The 27,275-nt window shown below is 39.2% G+C and overlaps 2 protein-coding genes across 12 annotated transcripts in view; one reads left to right on the forward strand and one right to left on the reverse strand.

Annotated features, from left to right (window-relative positions):
• The window catches only part of CEP170 (centrosomal protein 170), a 92,858-nt gene extending 79,721 nt beyond the window's left edge, over nt 1-13,137 (reverse strand). For 8 of the 9 annotated variants that reach the window (XM_088161327.1, XM_088161326.1, XM_088161330.1 and 5 more), the window contains exon 1: nt 12,966-13,137. The gene's annotated coding sequence lies outside the window, so the exon portion shown is untranslated. Of the gene's footprint in view, nt 1-11,747; nt 11,899-12,965 lie in introns of those variants that run through there. The other variant, XM_088161323.1, reaches the window with a different exon arrangement.
• A 73-nt stretch (nt 13,138-13,210) lies between these two features.
• The window catches only part of SDCCAG8 (SHH signaling and ciliogenesis regulator SDCCAG8), a 105,047-nt gene continuing 90,982 nt past the window's right edge, over nt 13,211-27,275 (forward strand). For all 3 annotated transcript variants that reach the window (XR_015802269.1, XM_014878063.2, XM_088161332.1), the window contains exons 1-7: nt 13,211-13,795; nt 20,542-20,706; nt 20,815-20,897; nt 24,322-24,435; nt 24,841-24,966; nt 25,257-25,397; nt 26,756-26,820. Coding sequence is in view for 2 of the 3 variants with exons in the window: in XM_014878063.2 (XP_014733549.2) it covers nt 13,444-13,795; nt 20,542-20,706; nt 20,815-20,897; nt 24,322-24,435; nt 24,841-24,966; nt 25,257-25,397; nt 26,756-26,820 (1,046 nt within the window). In the remaining variant the exon portion in view is untranslated. The remainder of the gene's footprint in view (nt 13,796-20,541; nt 20,707-20,814; nt 20,898-24,321; nt 24,436-24,840; nt 24,967-25,256; nt 25,398-26,755; nt 26,821-27,275) is intronic.

Genomic DNA, 27,275 nt, shown 5'->3' on the forward strand with positions numbered 1-27,275 from the left:
AATACACTGAGTTGTTTGTTCCAAGATCAGTAACACAAGCCCTGCATTATAAAAAAAAAAAAAAAAAGAAAGTTGGATGAACTTATTTTACAAAGCAAGAAAAAGCTCAAACTTTTGCCTTAAAGTGGCAAGAGATGTTTGCTCTAGGCAATCTTCACTGTCTGAAAAGAGACAGAGTATGTGTGCATGCACAAAGCATAAAAATAATTCTGTGCCATAATTATGTTGAGTTACATGGGTACTTTATGAAGTAATTAATACCAGGACAAACTTAAAATCAAAATTGTTTAAAAATTAGCACAGTAGCCCTGATGTAAAGAGATCAGATTTTTTTACTCAGCATTTTTCAGTATCAGACAAAAACATTAGGCTTGATTTTTACATCTTTTCCTGATGGGATGTCCTCTTCCTGGAGATTCATATAAAAACTGACTAGAACAAGGCTTAAAATGCCTTATATTTTAATTATTTGTTTGGTTCTTTAATCAGAAGCCAAATAGTCCAAAAGAAATCTAACCTTGCAGTTTGGAATATGGCATTTCTTTAATGTTTGTGTCCTCCTATCTCTCTCCTTCCCATGAAATGAAACTGAAAGGTACCAAATGTAACAAACACTTTCTCAATGCATGACCATATGAAAAAGCTGTCAAAATGACAGTATTAGAAATTTAGCAAGACAGAAAGCAGAGTAAGACATTTCACAATGCTGAGAATAACTGTGCTTTTAATGATCAATTCTACTTATTGCAAAGATTTTAAACCAGCCTGTAATTAGCACCCAGTAAATGATTTCCCCACAGAGAAGCTATTTCACATCTGTTTGTGGGGCTTACTCACTCCTTTCCTTTATGCAGCCAACACACAGCAATATAGCTACTAGCATGGTAAGTCTTAATTCTATTTCTTCTACTATCTCTTATCTACTAAATGTGATTAAACAGTTGCAAGTGAATTATCAAAATAAACTTTCAGAATTAACACATAGAGCTCAACATTTTTATGCAAGAACTTGTTTGAGCAGGTAGATTACAACCCTTCAACTAAATCACAATCAGAAGTCCTCACTGCTAAGTAAGCAGTCTCTTTCCATGTGGACTTTATAACCTGGTTTAACTATGACTGGGGATTTAAACTTGATTCGGTACACTAACATATATTTTTTTCAGAATGCTACAACAAAAATTTGATTAATTTCAGAATACTTGGAGACCACTGGAAAATGCTTTTATTAGTATCATACTACAAATATTTTTAAAGGCTATTAAATGAATGCAAGTGTGTCTTTCAACGGACAGGAATCTTGAATTCAAGTCTTCTATGGGAGGAAATCTATATAGATTTTCTGTTGTATGTTCAATAATTTTTTCACCTTAAAAAAAAAATAAAGGAAGACATGTGAAAGGGAAGGCTTAAATGGGAAGAACTCCAAACTACACATACTTCTCCAGGCACCAAACCAAACAAGAGGAAGTGGTACTGTAACCCCATCCACAAAAAGGGATCAAGTCATGCTTTTTGTTTGTACTTTAGTGAACAAGTTGATTACTTTCAGAACTACCCACAGTTACTATGGAACTTACTCATTTTATGTCTCCAACATAAAAAATTAGACTTCAAACTCAGTTAAGCTCAGCTACATCAAAAGCTATGTTAAGAAACACTGACCACGCTGTTGCAGTAGAGAAATAATCTTCTGGTTTACCAAAAATATTTTACAGCATTTTAAGACGGAACTAAATATGGACACAAGCATACGAAGTTGATTAAGATAGATCATTATGAGTTCCATTTTTAAAGGCTGGAACAATTCACATCCTGTATTCTTTAAGTTATTCTGTTTCATAGAATCTTGGAATGGGTAAGGTTGGAAGGACTTAGAGTGGATCATCTGGCCATACCTCTCCTTCTCAAGCAGGGTTATCCTAGAGCACATGGCACAGGATTGTGTCCAGACAGTTCTTCAATATCTCCAGCGATGGAGACTCCATAACCTCTGCAGGCAATTTGTTCCAGTGTGAGGTACCTGCACAGTGAAATTCTTCCTCATGTTCAGGTGGAATTTCCTGCACATCAGGATTTTTAAAAAATGTATTCTCCTTCTACCACACGGTTAGCAATTAAAACTCTTACTGAAACCAATTTTAGTTACCCCAGGAAATAAGGCTTAAGCAAGCATTTTATTTCCACCAATCGTTCCTCCCAGCAGCAAGCTTTATAGAGCTGGAAATTTCAGAGTTACAAAGCTCCTAAAAGTTTCAGGAAAATGGAGAACTGAGCAGAACAAGTTCAAAAGAACAAGCCCATTGTCCCACTAGAAACACTGTGCTTCAAGTTCAACAATTCCCAGCCCCTTACAGCCTGCTGGCTGACCTGTGCTCACACGGCCCCTTTGTGCTCTCACTGCCTTTGAAGGGCATTTGCCACTCAAGTTATTTTCCCCACAAAACATTGTGGGGAACAGAACAACTTGTTTTCCCCACACCAAAAGAGTGAGCCAACGTGCATGTTGAGATTCAGTACAGTTTGGGATACAGGACACATCCCAAAGAAACCAGACATTACTTGTTCTCCTGTATATGTTTTTCTCTCTATTTTATATTAATAGGATTGCTTTACTTCAAATAAAAGGCGAAGTGCTTTCCCAGTGTTGCTAGAATTTCAGAAGTGGGGCTTTTTTGCCCTTTAACCTTGAATGCACAAGCCATATCCTATTGCAAGCTAGAGGGAGGGAGAGAAAAAATATAAATATTTCCTGTACTTGGTCCCCAAGATGAACAGATTAAGGGCCACCTCATCCAGGCACACAAGCATTTTAAAGGAGTGCATTCTCCTGGCATTGCAAGATAAACACACCAGCACCATTATGGATTAAAGAGATGCTTCATTAATAATGGCCCAACTACGTCCACCAATACCTCCACAGAAGTTGAACTCTACAGTTAGAAAACAGCTGGTCTAGAATATACCAGTAACTATCAACTTGCTATCTTTTGCAGACAGAAAAGCAGCTGAAAAATAAAAGAATACTGAATAATAATGACAAAACAATTATTCTTTATTATCTGTTATTTTCATTCTAAGTACAACAGAGCTCCAAAGACTGATTTTTATTCAAATTTTATCCTCGACTTCAAAGTGCTTTTCAGATATTTTTGCAGGTTTTGTTAGAGAGAACAAAAACATACTTTCAGATTCTGTACAGCTTTTAATATTTGGTAAAATTCCAGTGTATCTGGAATTTATGAGAGGGAAGCAACTTGTGCCTAAGTTTTACTAGCTTAAATGGGGAAGGCAGCTTAATTAAATTTGAAGATGTAAATACAGGAGCAGTAGGGGATGTGAAATTTATACTGTAGCACCTCTTCCTTGTTAGCAGCTCCTGCGTACACACTTGTACTGCAGCAAATCTCAAGTGCTTACTTTGTGTGAAGTACCTTGTGTTCCCTGAATCTGCCATGGAATAGGAGTTACTATGCAAAATTAATATGGACTATCCAATTAATATATACTAACAACACTAATGCACAGATTAAGATACCCTGTCATAAGTTGCTTGCATGGCCAGAACTTCACTGTATCGAGTTACTTTCAACCCTAGAGTTGAAGACTCAGTGGACAGGCAAACGGGCAGTTTTAAGCCTCACCTTACAAATGCTAAAGGGAAGAAGCTGCAGTTTCATACTAGCTCAAGGCAGTTTCTCTGCTGTCAGGATCACAACCCTCAGACCCCAGGTACAAAGCCGGGACTCCTCCCTTTGCAGTGGCTGCTTGCCTCACGTGCCCGGGCAGCTGAGTTGGGCGATTGCAATGCTCAGCTGCCACAGAATAACTCCTGTGCTCTTCTCCACTCCCGTAACAAATGAACGGTGCCCAGAAGATACACACCAGTGTAGGACCAAAGCAAAAGGGGTGAGGCTGTGCAGATGAGGGTGGGAGAAAAGGGAAGAACAGAGCAGGACCAGGACAGCCAAGCAGGTAGCTCTATTTAAGCTGCTACGAAAAAACAAGGCAATTACACCAAATCCCCCTAAGCCTCACAGGACTTCTTACATTTAGACAAATCTATAGGAAGTGTCAGGATTATTAATACAGAATCACAGAATGGCTTGGGTCGGAAGGGATCTCCAAAACTCATCGAGTTCCAACTCCCTGCACGGGCACCTTCGACTAGACCAGGTTGCTCAGGGCCCCACCTGGCCTTGAACACCTCTAGGGATGGGGCATCCACCACTTCCCTCGACAACCTGCTCCAGTCTTCACCACAATTACTATCCAAATATAAAGTAGCTTCCCATATTTATCCATTACAGATTAAAACTATATACTTTGTAAAATGTTTCAGTGTGTAATTTTATTCTTTTTTCACTGGCTCAACCATGTTTTATAACACACCCAATGATTAAATCTTTAGTCTCTCATCTCATGATGCACTAATGCAGTTGGTCTTCTAAATCTGCTTTAGATCAGTGACCCCTAATGTGAATAAGTATCTTGAATAGAAAGGAAGAATTCCTATGGAAATAACTATATAAATAAAACAATACATGGACATTATTGAATAAATTTTTTTGAAGATCAATGGTATTGTCTCTCAAAAACCACAACAGATAAAAATAGCAAGGCTTAATGCTTTTCTTGGTTTCAGAATGAAACTGCACAAAGGGAAAGACTCACAAAATTCAAGGACGCAAGGATCTTAAACTCTTAAAACTAGTCTTGTCCCACAGTGCTATTTCAATTAGTTTCATTAACTACACTAAAAAAGTTGCAGTGTGTTTGATAATATTCATACTTTTAAATTAAATTAAAGGGTTCCATTTGCCTCAGCTGGACAACGAATGACTCATGACTTCCTTGATCACTTTCATGTCTTGATGGTTCATCCTCTATTTTTACTACCATATCTCAAAAGACTTTACTATATGCTAGAGTTTGTCCAGACAATATTCAATGGAATTCATTTTGTTAGACATTCAAGTAAATACCCAGCCGTATTAACCAAACCAACTGAAAATGGTTATTGTGTGGGGTACATAAATGGGGTAAGTAAAATTTGAAACCAAAAGCAACATCAGAAACTCCGGCAGAAAAAAAATTCTCACTTCTTAAACTAGAACTCAAGCCATGTTGAATAAAAAACACCTTTAAAACACTTCAACTAGGTGCAGGTATTGAAAGGTGATTGTTGCACAACTTAGTTCCCAGATCTGTTACAAACAGTGACCTCCTCAAAGCCAGTAACCAGGCAGCATTTTGAAACAAGCCATGTGCAATGACAATCCTCCAAGAGTTCAATACAAACCAGACTCTGGAGTATCAGTCTGCCCTAAGGGGGAAGGTGACTGTTGCTATTTGCAGCTTCAACACAACACCTTATACATTTAACTTTGACAGCTGAAGTTGCCAATAAAGTGTGCTAAAGAAAACGCAAGGCCACAAAAATGGAGAAAAGCAAGGTGTGCTTGTTTAAGGGATGGTAGAAAAAATTACACATCCAGTATGCAAGACAATTACATGTCATTTAGAAGTTTCAAATATTGGAGAAAGTAATATTTATTTCAGGAAAACAGAAAAAAGACAATATTGGTTAATGACTAGCAATCAACTTCCCAGCGTAAGCTAAACAATATAATGCAACACAATTATACTGGGCTTTGTATTGCCGTGTAAAAACAGATCCTGCCACACACAGATGTAATCTGCAGTGCCTGAAGAGCCATTGACTGCACTAAGACCTGGGGCAAACAGAAACTCACCCATGCTCAAGGAAGCCAAAAATAAAATTTGGAATGAGAAAAAGAACCAAGAAAAGAAAAGAAACAGGGTATAAAGATTCAGCACAAAGTGGCTAACTATGATTAGGGAAATAATGATACATTTTCTGAAACGGCTACCTTCTTTCAAATATTGTTATTGTCAAACTTAAAAAATAATTTTAAAAATTTTTGTGACAGATCTGGGCTTTCAAGTGATTGACTCAATTGATATCCAAGCTTAAATTTAACCTGATTTCTTTTGTGTGAATGTATTTTTCCATTGCTCATTCTTGATGTACTTTTTCGCTAATTCTGTTTTGGTTTTGGGTAGTGTTCTTCTTTTAAATACTTATTCTTTTTCATAATACTCCTACTGACTATATCCAAGTATTCCTTTTCACTAATTCCAGTTCTGTGCCAGCAACATTATCTTTCTTACCGTTTTCCAACTCAGACAAAAACTGAAGAGAACAAAGCCATACAGCACTATCTACAAAAGAAGGGAAAAAACAAACAAACAAACAAACAAAAAAGCATGTTCATCAGAAGCCTCGCTGCAACTCCCCACTCCCCAGAAAACAACTGGAGACAATTCCCTCCATCAGGAATCTGTTTTCAGCTGAAAAACACCCATATGCTTCCAATCTTCATTCCAGACCTTGAGGAGCTCCTGCCTCTTTCTGGTATGCTACATAATATGCATCTGTAGGACTGATAATGGGTATGCAATTGCAATTGCACCTCTCAGAAGAGCACTCAGCAACAGTTAGGCATAGGATTCCTTGTAATATATTAGGACTGGAGCTTGTCTAAAAAGAGATCACAAGGTGAATTTAAAAGCTGATTAACTAAGATGTGATTAATTAAAAATACACTACAGAATTTGTGATCAAAATGCTAAGAGTTGAAACTAAAAACACTTATTTAAACAAACAGGCAGGAATTATGACATACTTAGAACTAAAAAATTTCACTAAAGCTGTTCAAGATTCAAGTATACAATGACTTCATCAAAATAAAGGCTCTACCCAATTATCACCAATCTGGCCCAATAAAATAATCCACATGATGTTTAAATGATTGTGAGAGCATGATGACTGAGCAACATTTAGAAGGAAAACAGTTTTTGAAAAAGACCTTTTATTATGCTAACAACAAGAACTGTAATAGTAAAACAAACACAAAATGACCAACCAAGGGCAATATTATCTGTAATATGAAAAAAAATGTACAGGTTCCATAATTCTTATGTCAACAAGTTGCTATCATTCTTCAAAACTCTTTGCTAATGCAAAAGCTAAACAAGTGCTGGGTACTTAGTGGCCCCTCAAAGGCTTCCTGACTAATTTCTGCTTAAAACTAAAAAAATATTTGTAATAGCCAGTGTCACAGTCAACGCTAAAATTCAAGCTGTGTTTTTGACTAGTGAATCACCTCAAAAACTCATTCCTACAAGAGAGATTTCACCCTCATTTTACCTAACTATCTCCTCTGGAAACCAAATACAATAAAAAGAAAACATGATCATTTAAAGAAAGAGGAGATGAATGATCAGAAGAGTAATCATCACTAATCTCACAAAACTGGGACAGCTTTCTTGCAATTAAAAAAAAAAATTGTAGGAAAGCAATATTTTAATTATTTAATTGAGCTGATATATTGCTGAACATGAATAAAAAATTAGGTCATTTTTACTGAATTGCCTTTTCAAGACTCAGTTGAAAAAGTGAAGACCAAGTGGAAGGAACAATCCTTAACAGAAACTACACCTGACTGAAAAGTTTGAAGTAGAAAATACATGGGAGGCTAACAATGGCTCAGCAGAAAGCAAGAAATAGTTCTTGAACCTTTTTCAACTCTACCTTGCCACCAGCTTTTACCTATTCTTGGAGAAAAGATACTGGGTATATGTCAGAACAAAGGTCCATCTATGTGGCCATTTTTAGGAAAATTCCAAAGAAAAAAAGAAAAAGGAAGTAAAACTATAGTATTCCCCTTTAAGTATTTTGGGTTTAGTAAATTAAATTATGAAGTAGAATAATTCCTAAGATCAACTTTCCTGTGATGATACAGTTCCATAGGACTAAATAATCAGCTAGGTCACAGGGTAGAGAGGAGAGAAGGGAGGATTAATGTAAGCAGGAAATAAGTATGCTCATGAGAAAACTGAAAAGGTATCACGACACACTAACTTCCTATATTTTTCTTCCTAATTCTGAAGTGCAATCCACTTCAAGAAGACAGATAAGACAAAATTGAAAAGGCTTTGGTTCTGAACACAGAATAGAATTCATATTTAGATGGGCAAATATTTGCAAATGAATAGAAAAATCATCAACAAAATTATTTGGGCATGTAATTTTGAGAGAAAAGTTGCAAGAACATCTGATTTAATGCACTGAATGTATTACTACTTTCAGACCATAATGACTTGCTAATGGATTGATTACAAGTTTTTCATATACCACAGCTGAAGACTAACTAAATAGCCCATGCACAAAAGAAACATCTTGGAAATGCCAGGGAGTGGCACCACTTCTGTTATTATGTCTCTGAAAAGCTCAATAATTACAGTTCTTCCTGGAAAGAAACAAAATGAGCAAAACCAGAATTTTATTTGGAATTAAGTACAAAATGAGATCTGGAAAACGCACTACACAGACTTCAAAAGGCTCAGCTATTTGTCAAGGACAATACCCTCTTAAGTTTCACTGACTAGATCAGAATATAAAGCATTTTGTTTCAAAAGAATAGAAACAAGTAAACAGAGGACCCTATTAGAAGAACACCAAACCTTGCAATAACAGCAGCAGAATCAATCAAAGGAGGAAGACAGTAAGAGAGCTGCAGTTGTTGGATCTGAATCAGCCACCCAGACCCACCAGTGGATGATGCCAAAGCTCTGAAAAGCACCTAGCTAAGGAAAAGTCTATTTTTTCAGTAACAGTTTCTCAGAGGAGAAAAAGAGAAGAAGAAACAAAACTAACAGATTTTCTGGGCTCATATGTGAAAAATTTATCACATTCTATTCAAGGAATAAAAAGAAAAACCATGTTTTAATCTCTGTTTTGAATTTAAAAAACCCCACCATTTCTCTAAATCCCTACCTACTAGCACCTTCCTGCAATTCGCAAGACCCACACACTTCAAAATTAGTAATTAGGAGAGATAAAACTATGAAAATACTTGAAATTTACATCTCTAAATTCCATAAAGGAGAAGATACCAACGTTATCCTGGAACAAAAATCCTGCTTATCTTAGTACAAAGGCCACAATGCTTAACAGAACTACTTGTCCTCCCTCTTTTCCCATTTACTTTCCAGAGAAACTCCTTTTTCTTCCAGTGATGGGTTCTGAATGTTTTGTATGTGGCCATGGACATTTTACATATCAAGGACCTCAAATAAAGACTAATAGAACAAACCCATTACCTTAATTTTTCGTTTTCTTGGATTAATACATAACCTACCTCCTGTGTGACCGCAGTAGTCTGCAGTGTGTAGGGCACAGCCATATAAGACAGTAAAGTAGATGAAATGTACCTTTTCTACTGGAAAAATGAGTATTCCCCTCTTCCTGGCTTGACACTGCTGTCCTCACACTGCCTACTTGCTCTGGCACTCATCTGGCCACACAATAAGATAATTCAATTTGCTAATCCAAGGGAGGAAGGGAGAAAAAAAGAGCAAAATAAAAAGAAAAGAAAAGAAAGTGTTCTCCTGGGTTAGTGGAGTGAATTAACTTTTCATGTACTTCATAAACTACCAGAGTCACTGCAACAAAGCAGTGCAGCCAAGCTGTACCAAACCCAAAGAAGAGGGAGTAACTGGGACTACTGCATGCAGAGCCATTAAGATAGGAAAACGACTAGTCAGCCTCTTTAATATCCACACCACTCCCTTATTTCTCCCCCACAATCTAAGAGCTGGCAGGATCCACTTCAATTTCAGTGATGCAGCACTGAGTGCATTCCCAAACACAGGTCTCCCCATCCAAAATCTAATTATGTCAACAACCTACTAAAATATAATTGTGGCTTTTATTTGAAACCTCTAGGACAAGCTGGTTTTGACATATGATAAAAAATTATATATATACTAATTTAAAACATGAGGGTTTTTTGAAGGTCAAACACAATTTTAACTACAAAGATCACTCTACCCACAAATGCACCTGTAGAATAAAAACAGCCTCCCATCTTTTTGGTAGTAGGGTCAGAGAAAATAAACTACAAGACAGAACTAGGCATTTGCCTAGTATTTTAGTATTTTTTTACTATTTTTATGAACCTATAACTGTACAACAAACATACAGGAAGTAGTTCAAACAACTCTCTTCCCACTCTTAATTGCATGCATTATGTTACAGTTTAAATCATAATCACATACTACTTTTCCCCATGACACCTGCCCCATTCAATGCCCTAGCTGGACTGTGATCCAGGGAAACATCAGTATTGAGCACTGAAGGAAGCAGCTCTCAGTAGACCAATCCCTTGAAAATGTGCAGAAACATGCAAGGATCAATACTAGAAAGGAAGACATTCAGGCTTTTAGTGAGAGCACTGCAAACCTATCAGACAATGAAAGGCTCAATGAGTGCAGTGAAGATGTGCACCTTAGAGGAGATACACACATCTAACCCCAGCTCCCAGCTAGCACACTTGAAGCTCCATCCCTCAGTCACAAACAACTACCTTTTCTCAAATTGCAGTCTCTTGGTCACAATAGAATCAATTTTTACTATATTATGTGTATTCTTCAAAGAGGAGGAAGTGCCAATGTATCCTTTTACAATCTCACAAGTGCTAGAAGCAGAGAGAATTTACTCATAGAAAACCTCCTATCTGCATGCATTCTATATCTGATGCCTCAATTCAGAATTTTCTAAAGGAAAACCAGAATTTCACAGCTTTACTTTGCTTTCCAGCTCAAGCAAAAATCTGTCGTATCTCAGTTCCATTCTGCCTGCAAAGCTAAGAAAAGCAGTGCTAACATGGAAACTGTCTTCTTAGGAGAATCAAGGATATACTGTGGTATCAATATACATTAAATACCTTCTCCCTGCAATACCAAGAACTGGAAATGGTACTGCAAAATCCATTTCTGCAACTACTCATGCCTTGGGTTTAATTCCAGGCATTGGAGGAAGCTTCCAAGCTCTCACCTACAACCGAATATAAGACTTTTCCAGTTCATTTTCATAACCTGGATTTTTTTCTGGCTTGTATGTTATCACCAGAATTTTTAAGAAATTTTGCCTGTCAAGTCCATTACAGCAGATGAAACTCAATATAAGAAGAATGCATTGTTTTTGTCAAAAGTCAGGTTAGATATGGGAAATAGCCATATGTCAAAACCACTCCCCAAACAATGCACTGTCATGCCAAAGTCTGGTAACAACTTATAAGCCAGAAGGTTTCTCTTCAAAAGAATTAAAGAAAGCATTTTAATCTGATCCGTTACAAATAACTTCTAAATTCTTGAGATTTTGACAAAATTCTTTGCACTCCCAGCTGCACTACTCTGCCTATTCAGTCAGCCTTCCTAACCTCCATCAGACAAAAAGGAAAAAAAAAAGCCAACAAGAACCGAACATTTACATGAAGGTGAAAAAGTGTTTTAAAAAGCGATAATCAAAGACTGAAGGAAGATTCTTTGCAGTGTTTATGTTTAACCTTTTCCCCGTTAAATAAAATTTAAAGGCGAGGAGCTTCCATATCAGCAGAGTTCAGCAACACAGACTTCCAGCATCTGGACACCAAGTAATTCACAGAGGAAATTAATCATAGGAAATCACAGCATATGTAATCATGTCTCCTTTCAGTTTACAAAAACTGTCCCATCCCACATATCATTTTACAGAGGCAAGCCTAGGGCCAAGAACGCTGTCACAATGCCTTGAATGGCATTCCAAAGGAGAAAAAATGATCATCGCAGTGCTAGAACAGGCTTTATTCTTTCAAAGTACTTAAATATTTTATGAGTACCTTTGCTTTCACAGGGAAGAAAATAATTTCCTCCAAGTGCAGATCAGTGGATGCTATCTAATCTCTTGTCACAAGAACGCAATCCTTATGTATCCGCAACTCATCAGCATACCATCTACATCTCATTTCTTCCCCCATCAAGCCGCGAGCATTGATGGGCTAATTGTCGGTTCATGCTGGAGAAGCGCAGAGAACACGGGCGCACTCCGTGCCCGCCCGGCTCCCGGCGCCGCTGCCCGGCGGCCGCGGGGCGCAGGGGGCCCGGGGAGCGCCCCCGCCCCGCCCCTGCCGCCCGCTTCCTCCGCTGCGACGCCGCTTTCTGCTCGAAAATCGCCATCGGGTTTTTGTTAGCGCAGTAACCCGTTCGTCCCCGCGGCGGGCACACAAAGTGGGCCCGGGCTGCTCCTCGCCACCGGGGACAAAAACCCCGATGTCATGTTTTATTTCCCGCGAAGCGCCTCGAAAGAGGAAAAGCTCACGCTTTCGTGGGGGTTATTTTCGGAAGCAGGGGATCTGACTCGTCGGGTGGAAATACGCAATATGAGAAAAGGCGAAACCCGCAGATTTTCTCCATCACCCTTTCACAGAAGACATTATTTTAAGGAGACGGGGGGAAACGCCACATCCCAGACTAAGGGCGTCATTGATTTTTAAATCCGGAGAAACACGCCGCGTCCAGCCCCGGGGCAGCCAGTGAAAGAGGGTCACCCCCCCCCCCCCAAAAAAAAATATTAAACCTCTGGAAACGTCTCCGCTGGAATCGCGGAAATCCGCCGGCGGGAGGGGAGGCTGCGCAGCCCCGGGCTTGGGTGGATGGGTGTGTGTGTGTGCCGGGGGCGCCCCGCGGGCGGTCAGGGGCAGGGAGACGCGGGCAGCGGGATCCAGCAGCACCAAAAGCCAGACGTGGGATGCCGTCCGCGTCCCGCCTGAGGCTATGCCCCCTGGCACCGGCGATCCCCCCGCGCTGACGAGGGCAAAGGGAGGCGGGGGCGCGGAGTAAGCTACGGGCCCGGCGGGGACGGGGGAGGGGGAACGGGCTGTGCCCAGACCGTGCTGCCTCCCCCTTTGCCGGCCGAGCCCGCCCGGCTCCCGGCGGGCGGGCACATCCTGACACAATAGGCACCGGGCGGACCCACGGCGCCACCGCGGCCCCTCTCCCCGCCACGGCTCCCGCCCGACCCGCAGGGCGGCGGCAGCAGCATCATCATCCTCACTCACCCCTCCGAGGAGGCTCGCCGCGCCGGGGAGGGGCCGTCGCTAGCGGGTGCTCAGCGAGCCGGCATCCCGCGGGATGCGGGAGCGAGGGCGGAGCGCTCGGTGTCCCTCTGGCAACGGCCCCGGCGTTATTCCCTGCACATAGCGGCGGGTAACGGCACCGCGGCACCGCGCCGCACTGCGCACGCGCCGGGGCTGAGCGGCGGCGGGGCCGCGCTGCGCCTGCGCCGCCCGCAGACAATAGCGCTCCTCGGGCTGCGGGCGCTCCCCGCGCGGGCGATGGCGGGAGGTAAACGGCGCTTCCCGCCCCGATCCGCCCCGATCCGCCCCGGCCGTGACGGGACCGGCGCTGAGCCCGCTGCAGGCCCGAAGGCGCAGGCGGACGGGCTGCGCTGTACGCAGGCGCGACTGCGGCCACGATCCACAACAAAGGAGAGACGGGTTGCGGCGACCACCCTCCCCCAGTTGCCGGGGGTGGGCGATGGGCGGGGGCTCTGCCTCCGGCGGCGCGGTGCATGCCGGGACTTGTAGTCCTGGCGGCGGTATTCCCGCCATCGGGAAGCGCGACGGACTCCTGGCGTTGCTAGTCTCAGCTGCAGCGGCCGGCGACAACGGCCGGCCTCTAGGAGCCGGAGGGATCCCCGCAGGTGGTTCCTCCGAGAGCCCAACGCGGGAAGGCAGAACGGGTGGAACTACTGTCCCCCAGCCTCGCCGCAGGGCGTCGGGGGACAGCGCCGGCTGCTCCCCGGGAGCCAGCGGCGTCCTGATGCGGACGCCCCGCGGGGAGCGCGCCCTGGAGGAGTCCCTGGAGCGGTACCAGAGGCGCCTCCGAGGTGAGCGGCACCGGCGCGGGGTCAGGGCGGGCCGCCCCAGCCGCCGCCAGCATCTGCGGGCGGGCTCGGCACCCCGGCTCCGCGGAGCGCCCCGGCCGGGACGGGCTGGGACGGGCGCGCAGCCGGGAAGTTGCGCCTGGTTCTCCCCACACCCGACCGCAGGCGCCGTTCTTGCTGTGACCCGCCCTCGCCCAGCCGTAACTCGGGTCGGGCAGGAGCGCTGCTGCTTGGCGTGCGGCTGTGGCTCGTGTGAGAGTTTTGGCCGTCGGAAAGCATCGGATTCTAGTCGTGGTAAAGATGAGGGTACAAATGGATTCTAATGAGAGTGGTTGTTCCCCATGTCATCGAGTGTTTTCGTACCTGCCACTTTGTCCAAGAAGCGTGGTGTAGAGCCTGACAGAGAGCACCTAAATCTGCCAGCCGTGACACCTGGGCTTTACCAGCCTTCAGACTGTCACTGACTGGGCAAAGCAAATGTCCGAATTCTGAAGAAAGCCAGTGGATAGTTTGTGGGCATGCGAACCTATTGGTGCGAAAAGTTGTGTTCTGAGCACAGCACCGCCACACGGCCTGTTGGGATGTTTCCTGTGCCATAGGAAACAACATTGTCAAAAAAAGAGAAGAAAGGATAAAACAATGGAAACATTTGCAAATAGCTGCTTGATTCTCAGCAAGTATTTTTTTACCTCCTTCGCAAAAGAATATCGGTTCTTTACATTAGCGATAGATTCCTTTTGTTCCAGAATATAGAACATTGAGGAATGATTTATATTTAATTTTCCTGTAGAGAAGATGAACATGGTAATGCTACTTGGCATTGCAGTTAAGAGTTGTTGCAGAACAGTTAGGATGACAAATATCGGGGCTGTTTAACTGTGTGTAAGACTTAGAGCTGACCCTGTCTAATGGATACATTGGATGCCTGTATTCTCTTCGTACAACTTCCTTTCATTTCATCTTTTTCTGGCTAGATCCCATTACTGGGATATTATTACTGGGATATTATATTTATTAAATAATTCATAACCTGACTTTCTGGTGAGCCTTTCCCCTTTACATTTTTGAAACAAGAATACAATGCCAAGGTAGTTTTGATTTCACACATCCAGCGGTGTGAAATCAGTTGAAATCAGTACAGTGATGCACAAGAAGCCCCAGTATAGGGCAATATAACCGAAGTTCCATTATATTTCTCAAAGAACCTCTTTATTTCTCAGTGATGTACCATTTTTAACTCCTTTGAGCTGCACAACATTTTCCACATCATTGCTACTGGTATTAGGAATTCACTATAGGACAAACAGGTCATCATTACTCTCAAAGTTGTCAAATCTAATGCTTTACCTATTTCTCTTATATAGTTACACAGCTTGAAATTTTTCTCCTCATTGGGATGATCCTGTCATCTGGGTTCTGCAATTTTAGGTGGCATGCTTTGGGCATTATTTGATGTTTTTGAAATAAAGCATTCTTAACCTGTAATGCTTGACATTATGTGGACGCAGGCTGAGCTCGTGGTGACAGGTTTTCACCACCCATGCTGGGCATCAGAAGAATCACTTTACAACCTTACTCAGTTTAATGGAAGGGTGGATAAGTTCTCAAAGAGTAGCTGATTATTTCAGTGCAGTGTCCTTTGTTGCAAAGGGAAATCCCTCAGAAGACAGGGAGCCTGAGTGTTTAGCAAAACTCAGTCTGGTGGCCAGAGGGCAGAATGCTGGACCAAAAAAAACCTGATTAGGATGTAACTGGTCTAAGGGCCCAACAGAGAGGCTTTGATAAAGTAATAAAGGTTCTATAATGTAGCTTTTCCTCTATAATGAAAGTCTGTAATGCTGTGTGTAGTACTGAGTTGAGAGGGTGGTATTTGTACAGTTGGGATGATTAGGTCACTGTGTATACTTTCACATAATTGAGACCATTTCAAATGAACCTTAAAAACTTTAGGAGATAATAATATTTCTAATCAAGTGTTATTCTCAAGGGAGTAGAGGTATCCTGTAAAGGAGTATAAATTGTGTGCTACAGTATTCACATTAGTAACTGAAAATTTATAGGTATAATGTGAATATCCAATGGGCCTTCTGCTACCCCACTGCTAAGAGTTGAGCATGATGCCTTTTTCTGGTTCCTTGAACAGAGAACTAATAGCTTATTTTTTATGTTGAGTTTTCTGCCTCTTGAGTAAAGAGCACTGGCTCACTGTTGGACCTGAGACAGTATAAGATATAAGAGCAGGATCAAAAGAGGGGCTTTTTAGGTACTGAGCCTGATACAGGCATCTTGTCTGCCTCAAGTCTATCTTAGGATATTCTGGAAATTACATTCTGTATTCCACTGCATTGCTGAAGTGCAGTGTCCTACATAATGTCAGAGAATGGAGATGCAAACTCCAAGAGAAACAGATGAAAATATAAGAGTTCTACAAATAAAGCTTCATTTTGTGGCTGTTTTATGTGGTTCCAAAAATAAAACAGAAGAGATGGGAAGTCAAAGCTGTCTTAGGGAAAATGAGTATGTGGCCCAGTTTCCGTCACTACAAGTTAGCTGTGACACTGAAGCAGCTAAGAATTGCATTCTAAATGTGTTTGTGGCTTTTTTTTGTTTGGTTGGTTGGTTTGGGGTTTTTTTGGGGGGGGGTGGGTTTTTTTTTGTTAGGCTTATTATTTTTATTTGGCAGTTGTTTCTAGATATTCTTCTGAACATAAAGTATTCTTTAAGGGTGGAGAATCTTTTGAGGCCTGACTGATGAACAGCCTGGTATTGCTCATTGCTGCATGTAAAATCTTAGCAGCACAGGTAGTGATATTTAGGATACTTTTAGTCTCAAAACTGCCATATAATGTGTTACTTTCACGGTAGCAAACCTATGTTTGGCAGCCAATAAAAAAGAATAGCTAGATGTCAGAATGGGAAGGAAAGTAAGTTACAATATGTGCTAAACACAAAAAAACCCTGTAACCAAATTCTCAGTTTCAGTATTTTTCAGCAGTTACTTGACTGAAAAGGTACGTGATACAATATTTTAGATTTTTAGCTGTCAATAGAAGTAAATATTTATCTAATTTTGGACAAGAAAGTTTTCTTTAAATGAACATAATCCTTCTGTTTTCAATAGTGTGTCTAATTATCTGTTTTGCCAGTTACTCTTTCACAAAAATTCTGCAATGGTTTGGTTTGGTTTTTTTTAAGACCTAAAAAATTAGTGTAATTCCTTCTCTAATCATCTAAGGCTGTTTGCTGATTGGGAACCATGAAATATCAGAAAATGGTGCTGTTTGTTGAATTTATAGCTAGTAACTTCATGTTCTTGTAGACATTATTAGAAACGGACTGTTAGGTTTGGGTGACAGACTTATGACAACTTTTTCATAGAGCTGCCTTTTTTTTTCTTCAATTTATACTGCTTAATGATTCTACCAGCTGGAGTTATTTTCCATGTCTTTCAGACAATTCTGTTGTTTTGGATGATTGGCTCTTTTGCTCCCAGAGTATTTTCTATGGCATTTCCGAGTCCATGAATGAGGTAGCTTTGGTGCTTTCATTTAAAGGAGTACTATTTTTAAAGAGTTCGGTGCAGTACCTGCAAAAACATCTCTTGTTTAGGCAATGCTAAGCTGGTTCAATGCCTTCTGGATTTTTTCCTGTTTTGACTTCAATGGAAAATTGTTCTTATACTGATTTTTTGGATGTTTATTAGTGTGTGGAGTTTGATCCATCAGATTTGGATGCTAGCATGTCAGTTTTCATAATCATCTCAGATCATTTTAACACTGAAAGCCAAAGAACTTAATAGTAAGTTTTATTTTTTGAAGTTTCAATCCACATGAGTCCAATTACAATTATATCCTCAGCTGTTCCGATAGGAGATGGCACTTCGGTGATGTTTTATCATAGAACAGGAATACATGTTTGGATTTTATTTGTAGAGTCTTGTTAAGATGTTGAAAAGAAAGATGCTGATTGATTTTGATATGCAAATCATAGTGCTGCATGTGAGCAGCTTTTGCAGTATGAGGCCATGATTCTATAAAATGTACTGTTACAGGAGTAACTTAACTGAAAAAGTTATATTGAATGGGGGAGCACTTAAAAGTTAATTGCTTCTGAATTAATTACAAAATTAATCATGTTGTCTTTAAGCAGATGTTCGTGGCTGTCCTGTAGTTTGCATCCACGGTGTTTTTTTCTCATTTCTTTCATATTTAAAAAGAATATTTTACATTGTAAGAAACAACAAACATAGTCTTTCCACTCACTGGTGTGTTGTCTTTTATTCTAATGCCCAAAATTATGTTACTTACTTGGGAAAAAAAAATGCTGTAATGTACTTATTCCCCTTGAGGCATCCAATTCAACTTTTCCTGAAGTGTTGGATCTTCTGTATCTGGTACAGCCACACCCCTGGGACCTCCTGATTCCCAGTGGTGTTTTGTCTATGGCAGCAGCATTAGTAATTTGGAAATAGGCAAGCTTTTGAGAAATTTAAGCAAATACTTGATGATGCTTTCCACAATGTGGTGACGTTATTTCAGAGGCAGAAAGCATAGTCAAAAAAAATAGGCATCAGTGAACCATTGATAAAAGCTTTAATGTGTTTCACTACTACTGCCCTGTATGTGTATGGGAAAAGAGGACAGAGTGTAAGAGGATCTATGTTATCTTTGTGGATGAACTAATATCTTGGAGTTCAGAAAAGAGAGAAGTTCTGGGAAAACCAATATATATGGGCTTGCTTGGTTCTGGTTTGGTTTGCTTTGTTGTTTCTTGTCTAGGGAGCAAATACTGATACTCCAGGGTTCTCTGGCAGACAGGGAAAGGGGAAATGAAGAAACTTTATTGATAGCAAGTGGTACACCACATGATAAATGACATTGAACACTTCTTGGCAACAAATAGTTGCAACATAGTTTGCTAAATATCTTAGCCATTGCATCAGTGACATACTTCTGCCCTCATAGCATCCTGGAATGCTTAAGAAAGGATGAAGAGACTAAGTATGCCAAAAGTGAAATATTTGACCTAAACCCTTCTTTTTTGAGTCATTGCCTTGTGAATGGTATTTGGGTTTGTCTTACTAAATTATGACTGTTTAAAATATGCTTTTTATGGCTTCTTTTACATTAAATTCATTAAAGGATGGAGTAACCAGAAATGGTGGTGTGAGCCATAAGATGACTGGCCTTTAAAAATAAATGCTGAGAGAAGATTAATAGGTCAGAAATGGGTCAGGTTATTATTAAAAATTAGCATTGCTAAAAAGAGTGATGGCATAACTGGACTGACAACATGTTCTTAAAGATAATGCTTTTGGGGGGTTATTTATATTTTATAAGCTGTTTGTAAGTTACAACCAAGTAGAGAAGACTGGAAAAATATTGAAAACCATTACAGCGGGGAAAAAATCAATTTCTGAGCTTCAGTCAAGATGATGTGAATGTGAAAAAACAGATGAAGTGAAGACAGAAATACTTATCTAGCTTTTGTTTTCTGGCTTGAACTGCTATTTGCCTTCTATTTGGAAGAAAAAGCTATTAACTTTTTTACAGCAACCTATAATGTGAGGCATATCTTCTGAATTCTACCTAGCAAATACTTAACTGTGGTTATTATTTGAAGGTTTTTTGCCAGTGGCAAGAAATATTTTTAGTTATTTATTCCTCATATCAATTTAGAAATTACAAGCATGTAAAATTTAAGTAACGATGTGTGTTGGAAAGGTTATTATTTTTCTAATTGTAACAGTTACTCCAATAGAAGATGTTTCCTTATAAGCTTGGTTCACAAGAGTTAAATTGCTGTTCTATGGGCATTTATACATAAAAGGAGTAATAAGTGAGTTTTCTGAGATCCAGTGGTGCAAAGTAGATATATCCTTATCTAAAATTAAGTCAATTTTTTGTGATTTCCAATTCAGTTGTCATCTCTTAGCTGCAAATATCTCAAATTTCTTTCTTGGCATATTGGAAATGTTCAGCTTTATCACAGTGATATGGCATTTATGATTGGTGTTTAGGATTTTTGTGAAGTCAGCTGAATCAAAAAAATTAAGTAGTATAAGGAAAAAATCTATTGGACATTAGATAAGACCTTTACTGTATCATCTGTCAGTAAGTCAGTTCTTGAAAATATTTATATTTATCTGGATAGAGGTTTTCTGTTGTGTTTGTTGGGTCTTTTTTCTAGAATAGTATGTGTTATTTTTTTTCCACACTTGTTGAGAAGTCATTGGTCTTTATTAAATACTGTTTTAGGGTGGCTTGGTTTGCTGAGTTATTACTTCATTTACTCAGGTATTTGTTTCATTGTGTGAAGTGTTGCTTTGTAAGAATGTGCGGTGGCATCACTCAAATGCAAAACCATTTTTCTTGGTTTCCAATCCTGCATATTGTAGAAAATGTAGCATGAGCTTTAGGTTCATTGAAAAATATGAAAGGTGCATATGCTAGGAAATATTTTTTGGGCTGCTGCAGTGTCCTAATGTATTGAGGGACTAAGATGCTATTTATAGCTCTTCTCTGAAAAACTATAATTTAGTAAATATTTTGCAGTTATGGTAGGTTTTTTTTGGCTGTTTGCATTAGATAATTGCTTCCAGTGGCTGAAATTAGGTCAAATAGTCAAGTTAGCCACATGCTCAATGTTTGTAGTTCTCTCATGTTTTTTCCCATTTAACATATCATCCAGTAAATCCTTTCTTTTATGTTGTTTATTGTGGCTAATGATGTGGTTGGTTTTTTTCCTAGAACGTGCTAGTGAAAGCATCTCTCAGCTGAAACATGCCTTGGCAAAAGGTGATGGTGACACTGGATTTGAGCAGTCCTCTGTGGATGAGGGCAGTGACAATGTGGACAGGGCCTGTGATGACTGTGGGACTGCAGCCAGTCAGGAACTGCAGCACAGTCATGCAGGTAAGATTAATCTGAAAGCAAATTGTTTGAACATTGTTAGAAATTAGACTAATTTCAGTGAAAAAAAGTAATTGTTTATTGGTTATAATTGTTTTTATCTCTTCCTAGTTAATCAACTTAAAATTTTGTTGCAACACCAAGAAAGAATGGAAAGTGAAGAGTCTCCCTCAAGAAGGAAGAAGTCATTCCATGTATGTTTCTTCTGCTTTCATTTGTGTTGTTTGAATAAATGGCAGGCATGTTGATTTTATAGTGTATAGAGAAAAAAAGAAACACTGAATAATTTTTACAGTCTTAAATACTGGAGCTTCCTGAGACTATGACCAGAACTTGGTATCCTTATGACCATAATGGAAGAAAAAGAATTCTATAATACAGGGTTTGGACTTTTCTCTTCTTATTGTTGACCATGCTGTGTGGTTGTCTCATCCTTTTTGTTTTGAAAACACTTGGGATAGATAACAAGGAAAAATTTCTGAAAAAGCAGCCTCTGTTTTCCTATGACTATACCTTAAGGATTCTCAGTGCCCTTCTTATGCTTTGACTATGCTTTTTCTTGAAATTTGAGTTAGAGAGGTTCATTCAAAAACAGGTTTTGTGGTTCTCTGCCAAAATGCAGTGTTCTCTGTCAAGGTTTGTTGACACAGCCCTTACAAGGGCTTTCTCAGATGCTGCTTCATTGAAGCAGAACTGCACCAAAGCACGTGTGATGCACTGTGCAGTTACAGAGCAACTGCTGGTTGCTAGAATCTCTATAGAAAAATAATTCAAAGGCACTGTTGCAGTTTTATCTTTTGATGGCTTACACTGAATATTTTTGGTTTATACTAAGCAAGATAACCAGCTCTTTGCTGTCAAAGTTAACAGCAGAATAATCTAAAGCCTGTATTCCTGCTGTGTTGCTTTCAGCCTGTGTAATGAGCGTAGCTCTACAGTCCTGACATTAAGGAATTTTATTCAAAATTAACTTTTTAAAGTATTCTAAGATCCATGAGTTTAGCATGATTGTCCTGCCAGGTATTTTGCCTCATAATAGCATAGGAAAGAGTTAGTGTTTTGTAGCTCAAGGGATTGATGCATCATTGCTTGTCTTTGGCACGACATGAATTGGTATCAGTTTGTATTTAGCCTTGGAAGGGAGGGAAAGAATCTTTTATTCCATCTTTGGTGAAGTTTTTTACTTCTATTGGGAAGTTTTAGTAGAGTGGAAAATTTAGAAAATGGAATACTTTTATCTAAGAAACTTGGAATAGTGCTTTCAGGAAGTGGATCAAAGGATGGTGGAATAAACAGAAAAAGTGGGAATTTACTGTATTGTACAGCACAGTGCCATTCCTTCCCCTTGAAGTTTCCAGTGAGAAACATTCTGTGAAGTGGTGGCTTTATTCTCCTTTGCAGCTGTCCTCCATCTGCTTGAAGATATGAAAGTGTTCTGAGGACAGACCACGTGTAAAGCTAAAAAAAATGTTGAACTGCAAAAGTGCACACACACCAAAAAAAGCCCAAACCCTCATAAAATACGAGATTGTCTGGTGATTTACTGGACACTGCAGAAATACTTCTTGTATAAGAAGAATCCAATTTCCCAAAGGTCAAGGAAAGCAGACTTGGATTATGAGTAACCTTAACCTTTTGCTTTGAGTGATGCTGAAATACCTGATGACTGCTGAATAGTAAATGACTGCAGGATCTATAGCTAAATATAACATTTCACAAAAATTCTTCAGTAACCTTTACCACACTTCTTACATATAAATAATATTGTTGCAACAAAATTCCCTTTGCTTGCCCATTGATTAAAGTTGCAATAGACGTCAAATGAGTTCATCCTTTCTTTGATTACACCCAGAAGGTTGGGCAGAAATTTTCCTTTTGCTCTACACTTCATCACCTGAGGTCAAGGCCCAGCATGATTGCTTCATATAACAACTGCAGTTCTGCAGGCTGGGTTTTGGCTAACCTAGCTGCACCCAGCCTCTGTTCCTGACACTGTTGTTATAGCTGGAGACATGATGGATTCCTGTTGTTTCCTGTCAGTTTATAGAGTGGCAAAGTTTCTCTAATTCTGTGATTTAGATGCTTGAAGTTCGAGGCATTCTGGAAGAGTACAGGGTGAGACAAATTATTTGTGATGTCTGCAAAACTGTTTGTCACCCTGTAGAATGCTGGCTTCTAGAACTGCTAAGCATTTATATTTTATAAATTCTTTTCAGTATTAAGTATTTCAATGTGGACAACGTTTCCAAGATTCAGGCATAATTGTTTGGTTATTCATACTAATCAGATGTGTCTTTCAGTTCTGTTTTTAATATTTGGCATCATTTAAAGGCAAGCCTTCCTGACCTGTTCTTTCACCCTGTTACACGTTATATTGAGAAAATTCATTTTAAAATCCCTAATCAATTTATAATAATTATGTTGTAAAAAGGTACAAAAATGTCACAGAGGTCCTCTGTTCTTTTTGTGTTGAGAAAATATACTACCTGGTACTTTCTTTTTAGTGAAAAATTCCTAGCACTATTGTTTACATTACAGGGATGTTTCTCAGTTTAAACATTAGAACTGTTTTTCAGTGAAAAATAATTTGAATAGAAATGGAGTTTTTTCACATTTTCTAGCACTACTGTGGTGTAATCTTGTCAGGGAGGCAGCTGGAGGTCTCAGCTGCAAGATGTTCATTATGCTTTCAGAGGATGGATGAATAGGAGCCAGAGAAACAGATGACTTAAAAATATTATCAAGGCTATATTATATATACTTTAACAAGTATGGTTCCTTTTCTAAAAAAAAATTATGAAGTAGTTAGGATTAAGAATTTAAATCAAGGTGAATTCTGAGTCAATAGAACATGGAGCTTATGTCTACCGAGCCAGGCAGAATATGTTGCAAATCTGGCATTCCTTCCCTGAAGGGATGTCTTTTCAGATGGTTCTAGATATTCTCCATTTGCCTCTGCAATCCAGGTTCCAGATATCTCAAGAGTGTCCTTCCCTTTAAAACAGTCAATACTTGTATTTGGTATAATTGGACTGTAAGGTTTTTGTTGCTAGAAACTTTCACCTCATCCTAATTGAAGGATAAAGAGTGAACAAGGAATTTTAATGCATTGTTGGCAGAACCTGTAGATAACTAGCAGATGTAATAGCTATCCATTAGTAGCTTAGTTTGCTTTTTTTTATTTTGGTTTGTGGGGTTTTTGTTTGGGGTTTGTTTGGTTTTTTGTTTGTTTTTCTTTGAATGGTGAGTGTTTCAAAAGTAATATTTAAAAACAAGGATGTAGATTTCTGAATCTCTGATCTTCTTTAGACTTCAATTATATTTAGAAGTATAATGGAATATTTTTGCAGAGAGGTATGTTTCTGACCCAAACTCAAAGGTGTTCAAATTGTGAGTTTCCAAAATAGGGATATGCATAAAGATACTTGTTTTCCTTCAGAAGTGTGAACAAGCACTAGAAATGTACCTGTTGTTCCTCTGAAAAGACTCCATTAACAACTCTGTGTGCATTTTGAAGCCTTACCAGAAAACTGTAGGTTGTCTTGTGTCTGCAAGCAACATCTTACTGCAATAATGGAAAATCAGAACATAACACATGCTGTTCTTTATTTCCTTCAGAAACCCTCAGAAGCTGTGCCTGCAGACTTACCAGCCCTTTCTGATCTTGTTCCTATAATCAATGATCAGTCACAGTACATTAACCATTTGGAAGCAGAAGTGAAGTTTTACAAGGTATCAGACAACATGTTTGACCTACTAAAACCCTGGTCCCCCAAATGTGAAGAACTGCATTAAATGCAGCTTAGATTTAGACTTGGGATTGATTGCTGCAATGACCAAAACTGAGCCAAATGCAGTTCAGTACATCCCTTACCCTGTGTCTTGGTATCTGGTGTTTAAGGATCCTTAAAGACATTTTTTGGTTCTATCATAAATACAAATAAGTATTTTTTTAAAAGAAGATTTATGGCAATTTAAGCTGCAAAAATACAAAATCTGTCTTTTGAGTATTCTTAGTCTCTCTAAAAGGGTTAAAATATTTGAAAATGTTAGTCTAGGCTCTTGGTCTCAAGATGTATTTCAATACTGATAGCCATCTTAAAGGAGTCTTTTAAATGCAGTTCCTTTATCCTATAGGAGGAGTTGTGTGGGGTGAAAGATCGAGAGCAGGCAGTTTTATCTGAAAATGAGGAACTCCATCAGAAGCTGAAATTCTTAACTGCAGAATGCATCTTGAGAGAACAAACTCTTCTAGATACCTCAGTAAGTTTTTATTTTTTGTTGCTTTAATCAGTGCTCAAGGATCTGGCCAGATTATTTTTATGGAAGGGTTACAAATGGTTGTCTTCAAATGGAATTTTGGTCAAAATTTAATGAGAATTTGTAAACATGGATTTCCTTGGGTGGCATCATTATCGTAGATTGCTAACCTAATTAACTTGTTTATTGGCTCTTATGTTCTTCTGAAGATTATAAGATTCAATACTAAAGTAACTACATTTGTTTTAAAAACCAGCCTACATAATCATAACTGAAGCATTCATTTATTTTAGGCAAATACTCAGAACTCCCGGCCTGTCGGTGCTAAAGACTGTAGCACACCCCAGCCTGTCACCTCATCACCAGCACATCACAAAGACCGGGCTTTTGTTACAGCAGCTTCTGGAGACCAAGCACAGTGGCCTGTAGAGCTGGTTGGTATTACCTTTATTCACAGAGCCCTGCCTTTGCACAACTGTTCAGTGTTATTGTTCCAGTTCTGATGATCAACTTTGTAACAGACACAGGAGAAGTTTTGGTTGACTAAACTTTAATCTGAGCTCAAGTGTTATTCTCTTAAACCTCATCTTCTCATTATACCCTAATTAATATTATTGTGCAGTTAGACACAGGAGGCAGGTTGTATCTGCAGATGATGACGTTCCAGAGATAATTCTTGTTTAAAGATGATGGCTTCACTGTACTTTGGAGATTCTTAGGAGTAAACACAGTGCCCAAGCAGGTGGGAACTATCTGGTGTAATTTATTTAGCCCTCCACACAAGCTCTTTTCATAATGAGTTGTTCTGCTCCTGGAGACAACCCAGGCTCAATAAGATACAAAAGTAGCTTTGTGCAATCTGCTTTCCCTTAGCTGAATTACACACCTTGTGCTTTTAGAGATACAGAGGAGTCATAGTAATTTAGAGTTGATGTTGTCTCTTTCTGCATTTTTTGTTTCAGAGGATACTAATTTTCCTTTTGCTCTGAAATAGTAGGGTAATGTTCCTATCTTTCGGAAAAAAATTGGAAAAAAATTGAAAAGTTTTGATATATTTTATCCATATGCATTTCTGTACTGTGAAATTTATGCAGTTTTATTATATGGGATTTGGGGTTTTTTCATAGAAAAAATAAAGTTTTGGGTTTTTTGTGCTATTATTTTAGGGCTGAAGACCTCATTGGTCGCTGATGCCTGCAGTTGTTTGGAAGCTATATTTTACAGTCATTGCTCCTTTCTTCATCTGCCACATTTAAATCAGGACAATCATGTTGATTGTAACTTCTTTCTAAGCATCATAGTGAGCTGAATTTGTAGTGCTTTATCTGGTTTGTTATCACCACTGTGTTTAACATTGGTGTGGTTGATTTATATACCTTGTTCTTCACCAGGTAATCAGAGTAACTCACTGCATTATAAATAAATAGCCTGTGTACTTGAAGTTCTTAATAATTATGTTTTAATATCTGCTGGCTTGTGGGAGAGCAAGAGCAAACTCGAGACATGATTATCAATTTTCTGTGAATCATTGTAGAGAACTGAGGGCAGCAGTTGGAATTGAAACAATTTACCATATGACAATCTGGCAAAAAACCTTATTTAAAAACAAAAAAATGGGAGGGTTGTTCACTTTTCAGACTTCCAGAAATGTGAAATATTTAGGTTTCTCTGCCACTAGTATTTCAACAGGTTTATGTCCTCAGGGGAAAAGAATGTGGGTAAAGTCTAGGTTTATTTTTGAAGACTGTTATGAAGAAAGCAAGACATATCTTTTCTCCCATCTTTTCTAAAGGACAATCTAAAACTTCTGTATCAAGAAAAAGTCAATATCCTTGATGCTCAAATACAGTCCCTCAGGTAAAGTGAATTTCTTTTTCTTAAAATAATCCTTAATAAATTGTCACTGCGTAACAGCATGAACCAGTCTTAATCTGAATTTAACTAAGAGAATGCCTGAATGTCTAAATGTTTTGTCTTCTGATAGTGTCCCTGAAAAGTGACTTTCTGTTAAGTTCTCTCGGATATAGCTTTGGCAAAATTGAATATACCGCTACTTTATTGAAACAGTAGCAATGCAAAACATCTTAGCTTCTTTACCCTCTTTCCCCTAGGAAAGGTCATGTAAGATAGACCACTCAAAAGAAAAGAGAGAAGTTACAATTTTAAGTTGTCACAACTTCCATAATTAGCTACTTTCTACTACTTTTTAATTATATTTTTCCCTAAATAAATTATAGTTTCATATATTTGAAAATGCTAGACTGTTCTGTGTGTAAAAAGAGTTTCTGGTAAGGAGACAATTATAAGAAGAC

Source organism: Sturnus vulgaris, chromosome 3 (genome assembly GCF_052056855.1).
Source record: "Sturnus vulgaris isolate bStuVul1 chromosome 3, bStuVul1.hap1, whole genome shotgun sequence".
In the NCBI taxonomy this organism is placed as follows: Eukaryota; Metazoa; Chordata; class Aves; order Passeriformes; family Sturnidae; genus Sturnus; species Sturnus vulgaris.